Here is a 12,645-nt window from a genome sequence, read left to right on the forward strand (position 1 = left end):
ATTATCTATATACAAACAACTATTATGATTTCAGGGGAAATAAGAAGAAATTTTGCAATGAAGTCTAGTGGTCTGTAATATTCTATTTTAGTCCATTCAATAGTTCTTGTATATGAAATATGTTGCTAAGGGCTTAAATTGAACAAAATAGAGTCTACAGCTGTCTACTTATAAAATGTTAAGTTTCATTAAACAGCCCTTGTGTTGATCTATTTCTACTGTAATGTATTTAATTTTAGGTCGTCGTAGTTCATTCCTCCTGCCACTGAGCGGCGCTAGTCTTCGCTGACGGCAACAGAATCCGTAGAAGAAGAAGATGGTCCGTCGTCAGAAGAAGTCTTGTGCCTATTCTGAGATAGCTAAGTGACATTACTGGCTGGGTTGTGCTATTTAATCTTTAAACGTATTGTTGTGTGTTGTTTTGTTAGCGGTATAATCAAAATGATCCTTACCGTAAAACCTCTTCAAGGTAAAGAATGCAGCGTACAGGTAAGCACCGCCAATCCAGCTGGTGTTAGCATTGAGCTAAATGCTATCTCACTGACGCTAGCATAATCGCAACATCAGATGTAAGGCAGGGTCTTTGTCACATGCCGTTTCTTTAGAGTAAAATGTCTTTACGAATTACTCTAAAGCTTTTTACCCTTTCAAAAACGACTGACTTTCACATAAACGAAGTGGTTGTTAGGGCACATCTTATCTGCATTAGCTCGTCCATGCAGTAACCTAGCTAGCATTCTTGTTAACGGTTCGCCACTTCCTTAAAGAATTACTTTTTCCACATCTTAATGAGTCACCCTTTCATCATCATTTTAAAGCAGAATGGTCGAGTGCTGGACTTGGTTAATCTTTGCTTGGTGGTTCGTGTTGAAAGAAGTTGTAAGCTGTATGTAAGATGCAAGAAAGCATTATCTTAGGATCACGTTTTTGTTTTGATTACAGTACTACGGTTTTGTTTACGTTCCAATAACAGTAAGTTGAAGGTGGTGTCAGTAAACCCGAGCTATTGAAGGTCGCCTCTGTGTACGAATATCTGCTCCATCTGTATATCTTGGTACTGTATATACGTGCAGTGTCAATAAATTTGTCCGGGTTTAGCTCTAGTGTGTATTAATTAAAACAGCTTAACAAAACACAGATTTTTGCAATGTGTATGAAGTAAGAAATTATTTCTGGACATACTATAATAGTATGTGAAAGACTACTCACTCTATGTCTTATGCGTTTAAAATTCTCTGGTGATCATGTCATGTTTCTTTAATGCCCTGCCCACACTCAAACATGTCCATTATTGGCTATGTATGCAGTGCTTATTACCAAAGGACAGTGTCACTTAAGAGTCTGCAAACAAGACTGAAAGATCCAGTGAATAAGACAAAGGCTTTTCATATGGGCCTTGATCATCTATTGAGAACACATTATCTATTGAGAACACATTATCATGTCTCTGATTCTCCAGGTGACTGAAGATGAAAAGGTGTCCACAGTGAAAGAGCTTGTGTCAGAACGTCTCAACATACCAGCAAATCAACAGAGGTTACTCTACAAAGGCAAAGCACTTGCAGGTACAGAACAGTTTTGCAGAGCTACATTACAGATAAAGGTGAACTTTATTCATCCCCAGGGAGAAATTCCCTTTCTTCATAATCTTAGTAAAAAGAAAGAATGAAACCCAAACAAAAGACCTTAGAATGAATTAACAGGTAATGTGCAATCATCTGTTGATAAATCATCACATTGAAGTGTTGTAGAGTTTGATGGTAATGGGCTTGAACAATCTATACTTCTCAGTCCTGCATATTTAAGAGGTTAGTTGCCCGCTGTTGCTGCTTTACTGATCTTTCATAATGGAATGAAGATAATTTTCTTTGCTTCATATGGCAACTTATTATCTACATAATTCAAAGCTTTACATTTTTAATGACTTCACTCTATATTACTTCCTTCAGATGAACACAGATTGAGTGATTATTCCATTGGGCCAGAGGCTAAACTGAATCTAGTAATCCGTCCGGTGGGTGAGAGGACCGGAGCCTCAGGAACAGCTGCCAGCAGCAGCAGTAGCAGCAGTGCACAACCAGGAGTATGGCAGACTGTCTCTACTGTCCTTGCAAGACATTTCAGTCCTGCAGACGCAGCTAAAGTCCATGAGCAGCTTATTAAGGTATTGAAATGCAGCTTTGTTCCCTGTTGTCCATTTTTTCTCATTCCTTTGACACGTGGATATTTGTTTGATTTAATTTATATAATATTATGTTATATATTCTTTTGTAATTATTTTGATGTGTTGGTGCTCATGGAATTTTGAAACCTGAAATGTGTGAAAAGTGCCTACCTTTCAAAGTTTATCCCAGTTATGTGTCATTAATGAACTGGTGAGGAGATTAACTAATTCTTATCCTCCACAGTCTGTATTGTTAATGTGGTTAGACCTTAGCCCTCAACTATACAACAATATTCATTTGTATCTACAATAGACACTTATTCAAAAGGGAAACTACTGAACTGAATGTTTGATCATTTTTTACAAATGCTGAATGTACTCCCTCCCTTGCTCATAAACAGAAAACCATATCCCTTGATAAAACAGATGTTAATTTCTTTATTGTGGTATTATTACATTGACATAGATGTTCAGCTCAACAGTCAGACAATTTTTAGTAATAGTGGACCTCTAATACGCACCAACCCTACACATTCTGTGTTGTTTATAAAGTCATGTCTAAGAGTGGAACATTAATTGACAGAATGAATTAATATGATTTGAGTGGTCCAGTGACACATTGTAGTTCAATAATTAAGCAACATTGACTGAAATTATGCACTCTTCATTGATTAAATTTTCAGATATATTGTAGTTATAGGGTTTAACTCTCAGCTTGTTTCTTACAAAGCTTTTTTTCTATATTTATTCAAGAGCTTACTAAGGAATGGTTAGAGCATTGTCACAAGACTTCTCAGACAAAGTTATTCATAAAAGTATCAAGTGGCCCTCATGTTTTTAAGTGTTAATGTGGTGCTCGTGTGTCACTGTAATTTGCAGCTTGAGATTGATGCAAAATTGTATTAATTTGAATTTTTTCCTCAGCTGCCATTGAACTTTATATTGTTATGCTGGCTTCTGTTCTGCTCAGCAGACCAGATGGGTTGTAAACCGTAATTACTTTATTTGGTTTAGATTGTGTGTTGTCATTCATAGCAGCCAACACTGAGGGGATTTCTGTGGTTAGAGAAATTACTTTTAATTAAAGAAATTGAAGATGGCTGTCTTTCCTCTCTACTCCATGCTTTTAATATCATTACAATAAAAGTTATTTCTGATAACATTGTTAATCTTTTGCTTCTACACACTTTTTTTTTTTCTTTTCTTCCAAGGACTATGAACGTTCACTTCGACAACTTAGCCTTGATGACATTGAGCGCTTGGCTGGAAGACTGCTTCACCCTGACGGCGAAGGCATGGACACATCATATATGGACTAAGAATAAACACTCAGCTGGAAGTTGCTTTTTGTGATGGTCTTTGGAAAGGTGCTCAGTGCTCGGAGATGCATACAGTGTTTAGAAAAATACAGTATCATTTTTCTTGCAGAGAGCCCCTGGTGTGTGCTTATTCAGTGGCTGGGTGAACATGGATAATGCAGACTGTTGATTATCTCAGCTATAGGGCTGTCTTATCCAGGACCTGCAAGCTTGGATAAGAAAATCTGCCTCCTGAATTGGTCCACGTCATTGATTATGCAGTAATGACACAAGACCTGATGACTATTTGAATACAAAAGAACCCATTTATGCCGTTTGTTTCACATGATCTCCAGCTGCTGTTGCTCCCAAGGGAAACTAACTTCTACTGGAGTATATTTATTAGTAATGTCTGTGTTGGATGATGACTGGGTGTTTTCTGTTAACAATATGTGCAAAAGTTAATACATGTTTTATCCCATAACTAACTGATGGTCATTGTATGATTTGTAAATATCATGTTTATACAGACATTAAAACACAAAAACAAAGACTGGTGTTTGTGTCATGTTATTATTTCATTTTTTATTTTAGAAGTTTCGGTAATATTAGTATAATATGTAATATGTGTAATTTTGTATAGGAAATGTAGATGTAGCCATAATTAGCAGGATGTGGATATTCAGAGACTTTCAGGGGTGGGACTAAGCTGTAGCGCTTTTACGCATTAGCCAATCAGGTGTTGTGTACGCTCATGATCCGTATTTTAAAGCCAATCACAATGATCCAAAGTGTGCAGAGTACCGCCCATGGTATATGGTAAATTGACGGTTATCTCTAGCAGATTATTTTGGACAATTGCTTTGGTAAATTGATGTTCGGTTATTTCTTTAAAGTATGAACGCCAGACACGCTGGATAAAGACGAATATTTTTGTTAAAAATCGGTAAGATAAGAACGAAGGCTTCGGGTGCTTTAGCGTGCAAGTTAGCCTTGCTGCAAAGCTAGCACATCTCTTATTTCCTGCCTTTACTTACAGTTAGCTTTGCTAGCTAACATTAGCTAGTATTAAGAAGGAGCCTCTTGGCCTGTGTTTCTACTCTATTTCTTGCACTTTACGTTGATTAATCGCCAACAGCCAGTGCTTAAGATAGGATCTTATTTTGGCGTTGTCATCTTTTGGATTCAGCCAAGTGTTGCTGCTCTGGCTGGGGGTTACACCCCTCTCATCAGGACCACTTTCCTGTATCCTCGTCAAACAGCTAAAACGTTTTATATCTTGTTTACTGTCTACAGAAATTTAATCGAGTCCAGTCAGTGTTTCTGTTTATCAGAGGAAAATACAGCTAACTTTAGCTTTCTAGTTATATCATTATTGCAGTCACTGCATGGTTTAGTTCAGGCCACTCTGTTTGACTCTGTTTGCTGTATGTTGTGTACTAAGTGCCCCCAGTTTATTGGAAGGATGGAAACTCTGATTCCCACCATCAACCGGCTTCAGGAGGTTTTCCTCACAGTGGGTGCAGAGGTTGTACAGCTGCCTCAAATAGTCGTTGTTGGATCTCAGGTATGTTAAAATGAAAACAAACAAACAAACAAACAAACAAACAAACAACTACTTATACTGTAGAAGGCCTCAGAACTATTGCTAGATTGCCTTTCTATGTGTCTTAACAGAGCAGTGGAAAAAGCTCTGTGTTGGAGAGTCTGGTTGGACGGGATTTCTTACCTCGAGGATCAGGAATAGTGACAAGACGACCTCTGGTGTTGCAGCTTGTTCATGTTGCTCCTCTGGAAGAGAGACTGAAGATTGAAAATGGTACCTACATATTTAATCTGTTCATTAATATTTTTGAATAAGTTCTCATTAATAATTATTGGAACAGATTATAGTCTAGAATGTTGAGTTCAGCTCAAAGGAAGAACAAAATGAGGACACTTCACATGACCCGAATTACTAAAAGTAAAACTCATTTATTAAAAGAAAAATCCATACATTTACTTTTACATTTACTTTTGGGACTCCTTCAGAAACGAATGAACATCTCAAATGTTACATTCCCTATAGCTAAATTTCCTATTAATATTTTACTTAGGTGTGCAATGTATGGATGTATGAATATGTTCAGGTGTATAACAAAAAAGTCCACCCGGGACAGGTTGTCAAATATATCTTTTTTTTTTTTTTTTTTTGCATAGGAACATCCCTAATTGAATCTTTCAATAAATCTTTCAATTTAACAGAAAGGTGCTTTGGTGCTTCTTAATGTATCTCCTTATCGCAGGATGCAGTGGAACATCCTTCACAAAAGAAAACAAGATAATGCTCTTCCTCAATCCCCTCTTGCAGCAACATCTATAGTGAAGCATCATCCGTCAATAACATCCACAGTCACATAATTATGTAGCTTAGTGTAAGTGCTGTCTTGTGCAGTTTTCTTTTTCCTCAGTCATTATGGATTCTCTTTCCTGTATTTCCTTGACCTTATGATGGATTCCATCCAGGTCAAGAGTACATGCTTTGGGAAACACAGGTCATAATATATGTTGACTTTTCAACCCAAGCCCAACTACTGTTATGGAGGAGAGAGAAAGTGACTGTTCCGACAGTTATAGAAGGCTGGTTTGAAATAAGCCAGATCTCCACAGATTTGGTCAGTTGTGATTTATTTCATGTAAGGAATGACTATCTGTATGTTTGAGATAGCGATGAAACTGTTTTCATTTATAACTGTTGCTGTAATTTTGTCGATCTTTTGACTGGATAGATTTAAAATGCCTCTAGGAAAGGGATTGTTCTGAATGACAGTTTTTTTCATGAGTTTTCACACATTCTTTTGATAAATTTGGATCTTTGTCACAAAGGACAAAATCTATCTATAGCTGATGAAAACCCCATAGTCTCAGATAGCAAATACCATATCTCCAGTCCATGAGAGGCATCTGCAAACTGAAGATAGTGAACTGTCCAACTCATCAACAGACTTTTAACTAGTCTCCCTGCTGCCCCCAGCTCTGATCCTTTTTGCAGGTGAGGCGCAGTTAATCTCAAATGAGTCTTATATAGACGTACAATCACAACAACACAGGCCCCAGCCATCATTCCTAACAAGCCGCTCCCCAGATCCCTGTCTTGAGGTCTAGGGGCCATCACATATGGCACCTTCACTCACTGTTTGAACCTCTAACTACTCTTCATAGAATCTTGGCTTCTCCTTTCTAACATGTTGTCTTTCTTCTTCTTTACTACTTTTTTCAGGAAATGGGGTAAAACAAAATGCCCAAATCAGCTACCCAGGTCTCTGTATAGTTGGTCTGCATGGATATTTCTTTGTTTCACCTCATTATTTCTTTTTCTTTGTACATTTTTGTCAGTCTGGTCTTCATCTGTCATGACCTACTTCAATCTATATTCTTTTCAAAATACACATTGTCTTCCATAAACCCTAATTTCATTATCATTTTATAACTTTGGCATGTCTATATGAAATGACTTATAGACACTCTTATGTGTTTGTTCAGGTGTCAAAGCTGAAGAATGGGGTACATTTCTTCATTGCAAGAACCAGGTACATTTATCTGAGAGGTTAAGATGATATGCCACCTTTGTCCTGCATTATGTGGTTTATGTTTTAGATGATACATCATTCCGTCACCTCTTTATAAAGATTTTCACAGATTTCCAAGAAATCCGGCGAGAAATAGAAACAGAGACTGATCGCAGTTCAGGAGAAAACAAGGTGAGAAAAGACTAATGATGTGACTTGGTGGTGCCTAAAATATGCTGTTTTTCTATTGGATTCATGTATTTTCCTCTTTCAGGGAATCAGCCCTGAGCCCATATATTTGAAGATTTTCTCCCCCAAGGTCCTAAATCTCACTCTGGTTGATTTACCTGGAATTACTAAGGTAAACTCAGCCACTTGAAAGATGTTTATTTATTTTTTAATGTGTACAAACATTGCCACACTAAGTGATGGTGCAATCATTACAGAATCCCAGCAGCACAACATCTGTGCACTGCCTACTATAACACTGACTGCTTATTGTTGCATTCAGGTTCCTGTTGGGGACCAGCCGGAGGACATTGAAGCTCAAGTACAGGAGATGATCTTATCTTTCATCTCCAATCCAAACTCCCTCATCCTCGCAGTGTCCCCTGCCAACTCTGACTTGGCTACATCTGATGCGCTGAAATTGGCTCGTGAGGTTGATCCAGATGGTAGGATATTTTACACTCAGTCTCTTGTAGTCCTATTTCAGTTCCATTTCATCTGTTCTCATTGATGCTTATTGCATAATATGCTTCAAGTCAAAATGTATTTTAAATTATTCATTGTTATTGATGAGAAACACATTACACTCAAGTCATTTCATCAATTGTTGCCTGCTGGTAACAGTTGCTTAAAAATTAATGTTACTTTTTTGTGCACTGTGAAGAACAGATTGATAAGAAATGAGAATATGCCAGTAATAGCTGTAAGGGAGTTTGGCCTAATCATTTGACAACAGCACTGTGTCCATCAGTGAGTGTGTACAGCTTGTGATGTAGGTATCTGGGACCAAATGTTCTCTTGTTGGCTTAGATCCTGTCTCATCAGAAACTTGCTTCTTTTCAGTTTTCTCATATCTTTATAAATTTAAAGAAATGTAAAACTAAATGTTAAAGGAATTCCCATGGTAATGAAATACTTTAGATCTCATACTACACTTGTCTGTCTGCCAGGTCGTCGAACGCTGTTGGTGGTCAGTAAGCTGGACCTGATGGATGCGGGCACAGATGCTTTAGAGGTTCTTCTAGGTCGTGTCATTCCAGTCAGGCTTGGAATAATTGGGGTGGTTAACAGGTTTGTAAATTTGACAAAGAATCATATTTTTAGTCATTTCGGCCATGAAATATTTTTACATTACACTTCAGCAGGGTGGTATGTTGTTCTCATTACCCTGATTCTCTGACTACATTACATGTTCTGCTTGGTAGATGTATGTAAGTTGCTTATTCTCTCTTACTCTCCGTCCCTTAATTTATCCTTTTAGGAGCCAGCATGACATCAATACTCAGAAGAGCTTGGAGGACTCAACGCGGGATGAGCAGGCTTTCCTGCAACGTCACTACCCTTCGCTTGCCTCGCGGGCTGGTTCACGTTATTTGGCCAAGACTCTCAGTAGATTGCTCATGCACCACATCCGGGACTGCCTACCAGAACTCAAAACCCGAGTGACCGTACTGAGTGCCCAGTACCAGGCACGGCTTCACAGCTATGGTCAGCCCGTAGAGGACCACAGTGCCACACTGCTGCAGATTGTCACCAAGTTTGCCAGCGATTATTGCAACACCATAGAGGGGACAGCAAGGCACATCCAAACCTCAGAACTGTGAGTCTGATTTTACTCTAGATCTGCACTGTACAAAGCATAGTAAGTACATTTTAAGGACATTGGCCTTTGCTTAATTTTCCAGTGTTTTAATACATCTAATTCAGGTAGAACTAGTGCATATAATTATTAATTTTTGTTGCAGAACTCAGCATTTAACATTGGAACATAGTGTCACGGTGTCAGAATGGTTAATGTCCTTGGGGTAATGCAGTTGTCAATTAAATTAGTTTCAGCATCTTCTTTTGGCACCTTCACTCCAGCTCTCTTACCACCAAGCGATTAATTCATGCTAATACGTTAGAAGCTAATATTGACCTTTCTTGGTCGACTGCATTTCATTTTGGTGCAATTAACATTGCTGACATACAGCCCTGAAAAAAGCATTGGTGTCACAGCTGAACACATCTCTTCAACAGCTGTGGGGGTGCTCGGATCTGTTACATATTCCATGAAACCTTTGGCCGGACATTGCAGTCCATCGACCCCCTTGGAGGGCTGACTGAGCTTGATATCCTGACTGCGATCCGCAATGCCACAGTAAGATTCTCCTCACTTCTACTCATGTATTTTGTTTAATATAAATTCTAGTCAAGCTCTCTCATTTAGAGAAACCACAGGTAAAGAGCAGAGTATGTGTATATGTGTTTTTTATCCCCTGTAGGGACCACGGCCAGCGCTTTTTGTGCCTGAGGTGTCTTTTGAGTTGTTGGTGAAGCGGCAAATTAAGCGGCTGGAGGAGCCCAGTTTACGCTGTGTAGAGCTTGTCCATGAAGAACTACAGAGGATCATCCAGCACTGCTCTTCTTTTAGCACACAGGTTAGCCTGAAGATATGAGCATAATTTATATTTCATTGACTCCCTGAAGAAAAGTGGATTAATAATTACAACACTAGAACATTAGAAAAGTTTGTCTTTGTTTATAGGAACTTCTACGATTTCCGAAACTTCATGATTCCATTGTGGAAGTTGTTACAGGATTACTGAGGAAGCGCTTGCCGATCACTAATGAAATGGTAATCCACAGCTTAGCTGAGATGATCCCTCTCTCTAATTATAATGACCAACAATCTTTCATTTATTCGGCTGAAGAACTCCTATTCTTGTTCCTCTTTTTTAGGTTCACAATTTAGTGGCAATAGAACTTGCTTATATCAACACAAAGCATCCAGACTTCACAGATGCTGCACAGGTCTCAGCATCTGTCAACAGTCAGCAGGTAGTTATTTGTCCCTACAGCAGGTACTCACATTATCATTTATTCTACTCCGGCAAACAGCAGACACTGTTCTGCAAAACCACAGCCATTACGTTTCACATCCAGACATTCAAGTTTGTTGTGAAATTTCAGGCTCTGACAAAATTGCTTTGACCCTTTGGATTTCTCACTGTCAGGCAGAGGCACTTGATGGTGGGAAACGCTGGAAGAATGAGAAGACTGGGGAAGAGAAAACCCTGGCTCCAGGTTTCAGCAGCCCCAGCAAAGGCCAGGCCATTAACCTTCTTGACACAGTGAGTGGGGGGATTAGCAGTGGGACAGCACACCTAGTCGTGAATTCATTGCACACTATCAACGATTCACTCTGCCCCTCTCTGCCAGGCGGTGCCTGTGTCCCGCAAGCTGAGTGCAAGAGAACAGAGGGACTGCGAGGTCATCCAGCGTCTCATCAAGTGCTACTTCCTCATCGTCCGCAAAAGCATCCAAGACAGGTTCGACTGGAAGAAGTCCACACCCCCTGGGGGGAGTGCTTCCTCTCCCAGTTTCCCTTCTGTTGCTTTTGTCAAGCTGAGTTGTTATCGATGCTGAATTTTCTAACTCTTTCTTGGGGCTGTGTGTCTGCAGTGTGCCAAAGACAGTGATGCACTTCTTGGTGAACTTTGTGAAAGAGCATCTGCAGAGTGAGCTGGTGGGTCAACTTTACAAACAGCCACTACTGCAGGAGTTGCTCATTGAGTCACAGGACACGGCACAGCAGAGGACTGAAGTTGCTCAGATGCTTGAGGTAAAATTGGCTAATGCTTTTGTTCTTTCAATAGGTTCTGAGCGTCAGGAACACCAAGTCCTTCTTTTTCTTTTATCTTCTATTTTAAGGCCAGTGCTTAAATGACTGTCTCCTTTTCCTTTCTCAGGCTCTTAAAAAAGCCAATAATATCATCTCTGAGATCCGGGAGACCCATCTGTGGTAGCCAGAGGAAACGACAGTTCCCTTGTCACAGGACTGCTGAGAGTATGAGTGTATGTGAGTCTGCAGCAGAATGACTGAGAGAGAATTTGTGTGTGTGTATATGTGGCAGTGCCACTGTTATCTCATAGACCAATGACCATAGCACATTAAGATCTTTCACCTGTCACCTACTGCCCATTATTATTACACTGCGGCTGTGAACTGTTTCACTGTGAACATTGCGTAGTGACAGTAAATAATTAAACACTTAGTCCAAAAGTGTTTCTGCAGTTATTGTAAACTTGGGCAAGATGTGAAGGAGACAGCTGTGAACAAAATATTTTACATCATTTGGTGAGTAAATGTTTGTTGGGTCTCAAGATTGTTGCTGTAAATGTAAAATGTGAAATATAATATGGGCTATTTAAGTTGTTCTTCAGGGTACATTATCGGTCAAAGTCCACATTTTCCACAAACTGGGCCTCATGTAAGTCCCTGCAGGTGCTAAAAATACAGAATATATGTGTCTGTCTACATTCGTTTTCTGTTGGAGCAACACTCACTCACCAGAGATGAAAAGAAGTGAAAATCCAGCTCAATCGATGTAGACTGCAATGCAACACTGAAGACAGAACCTGGTCAATTTCAGAACTGAAATGCAGACTGTTTTTCCATGTGTTATACTAATCAATGCCAACTTATTTTTCCACAGTCACCTATACAGCACATATCTTATTTATACTCTTTCAGGTCTGTGTGTGGTTATTATTGAAGTGAACAAACATCTACAAAACAGACATTCCTTCTGGTTGTGGTTTTTAGGAGATTACATATGGATAGCTATAGTGTAGGTGAATGTTTATCATTAAATTTAGTCAACAATAATGACTTTGTGTGATTGAAAGTGAGCAAAGTTAACTTTACCACAACAGATTTCTAGCATAATTTGTCAGATTTTATATCTATATGTTGAATTTAACTGATATGTAGATTCTGTTTACCCTCTCAGACCACAAATGAGCTGTTTTCCACTTTTAATAGTAAAAGCAAGATGATATCAGTAACTTTCATGAAGACAAATTACCCCGGGCAGTGAGAGATCTGTTTGGAGAAGCCTCCTGCATGCAAGTTTTTTCATTTCCCCATGTTGTAATATATCATACTCAGTCCCTGAATGAGCAGTAATCTTACATGTTCATTTTGTGCCCATAATCATTTAATGGTATAATATCTAAATTGTTTTACCTCTTCTAATATGTTCCCTACCGAGAGACAAAGTAAATGGTTTAATATAAAATGAGGCTTTTTCCTTAAGGCCTGCCTTAGGAAGACGAAGAATTAGTAACTCCGATTTTTTTTTTCTGTGATCAGAGAGTGAACATAACTTCTGCATCTGTCTTTCTGAAAGCCCTCTATGTTTGCATGTGTGAAAGTACGAATGAATGGTCTATGTAAGTTTTGTATTTAAATGTATATTATCATGTGTCAACTGCCTCTGAGTTCTTGCCTGCCAATGTTTGTGATACTTGTTTCCTGAATGAAGTCTATTGAGATTGGAGGGATTTATTAAACCCCAACCAAGGACAATGTGCTATGTGTGATTGGGTTTTATTGATGACATGCGTTTATAACAATTGATCA

The 12,645-nt window shown here is 38.9% G+C and overlaps 2 protein-coding genes across 6 annotated transcripts; both read left to right on the top strand.

Annotated features, from left to right (window-relative positions):
* The first annotated feature begins 291 nt into the window (after nt 1–291).
* On the top strand, nt 292–4,015 carry ubl4a (ubiquitin like 4A). The gene is made up of 4 exons (XM_030144288.1): nt 292–489; nt 1,460–1,565; nt 1,950–2,164; nt 3,376–4,015. Exons 1-4 carry the CDS (start codon nt 442–444, stop codon nt 3,481–3,483), a joined length of 477 nt encoding a protein of 158 aa, XP_030000148.1. The 5' UTR covers nt 292–441; the 3' UTR covers nt 3,484–4,015.
* Nucleotides 4,016–4,261: 246 nt separating this feature from the next.
* LOC115425854 (dynamin-1-like protein) lies at nt 4,262–12,592 on the top strand. Of its 5 annotated transcripts, none has more exons than XM_030143668.1 (18): nt 4,262–4,408; nt 4,891–5,029; nt 5,140–5,281; nt 6,722–6,760; nt 6,985–7,031; nt 7,131–7,202; nt 7,285–7,371; nt 7,522–7,684; nt 8,189–8,309; nt 8,500–8,838; nt 9,258–9,378; nt 9,503–9,658; nt 9,766–9,855; nt 9,960–10,058; nt 10,235–10,351; nt 10,440–10,549; nt 10,683–10,842; nt 10,970–12,592. In XM_030143668.1, the coding sequence occupies exons 2-18, from the start codon at nt 4,892–4,894 to the stop codon at nt 11,024–11,026; spliced, it is 2,058 nt and encodes a 685-aa protein (XP_029999528.1). In that variant the 5' UTR covers nt 4,262–4,408; nt 4,891; the 3' UTR covers nt 11,027–12,592. The 5 variants fall into 5 exon arrangements, with proteins under 5 accessions (XP_029999528.1, XP_029999529.1, XP_029999530.1 ...); XM_030143669.1 differs by having other exon boundaries at nt 4,903–5,029; XM_030143670.1 differs by having other exon boundaries at nt 4,907–5,029.
* The last annotated feature ends 53 nt before the right edge of the window (nt 12,593–12,645 follow it).

The sequence above is a fragment of the Sphaeramia orbicularis genome, chromosome 9 (genome assembly GCF_902148855.1).
Source record: "Sphaeramia orbicularis chromosome 9, fSphaOr1.1, whole genome shotgun sequence".
Taxonomy (NCBI): Eukaryota; Metazoa; Chordata; class Actinopteri; order Kurtiformes; family Apogonidae; genus Sphaeramia; species Sphaeramia orbicularis.

Coding starts and splice junctions, on each gene's coding strand:
- ubl4a (XM_030144288.1), top strand. CDS start 442: ATGATCCTTACCGTAAAACCTCTTCAAGGTAAAGAATGCAGCGTACAG. Junction 1,566..1,949: donor CAAAGGCAAAGCACTTGCAG/GTACAGAACAGT, acceptor TACTTCCTTCAG/ATGAACACAGATTGAGTGAT. Junction 2,165..3,375: donor TCCATGAGCAGCTTATTAAG/GTATTGAAATGC, acceptor TTTTCTTCCAAG/GACTATGAACGTTCACTTCG.
- LOC115425854 (XM_030143668.1), top strand. CDS start 4,892: ATGTTGTGTACTAAGTGCCCCCAGTTTATTGGAAGGATGGAAACTCTG. Junction 7,032..7,130: donor TTCTTCATTGCAAGAACCAG/GTACATTTATCT, acceptor CTCTTTATAAAG/ATTTTCACAGATTTCCAAGA. Junction 10,059..10,234: donor CATCTGTCAACAGTCAGCAG/GTAGTTATTTGT, acceptor TCTCACTGTCAG/GCAGAGGCACTTGATGGTGG.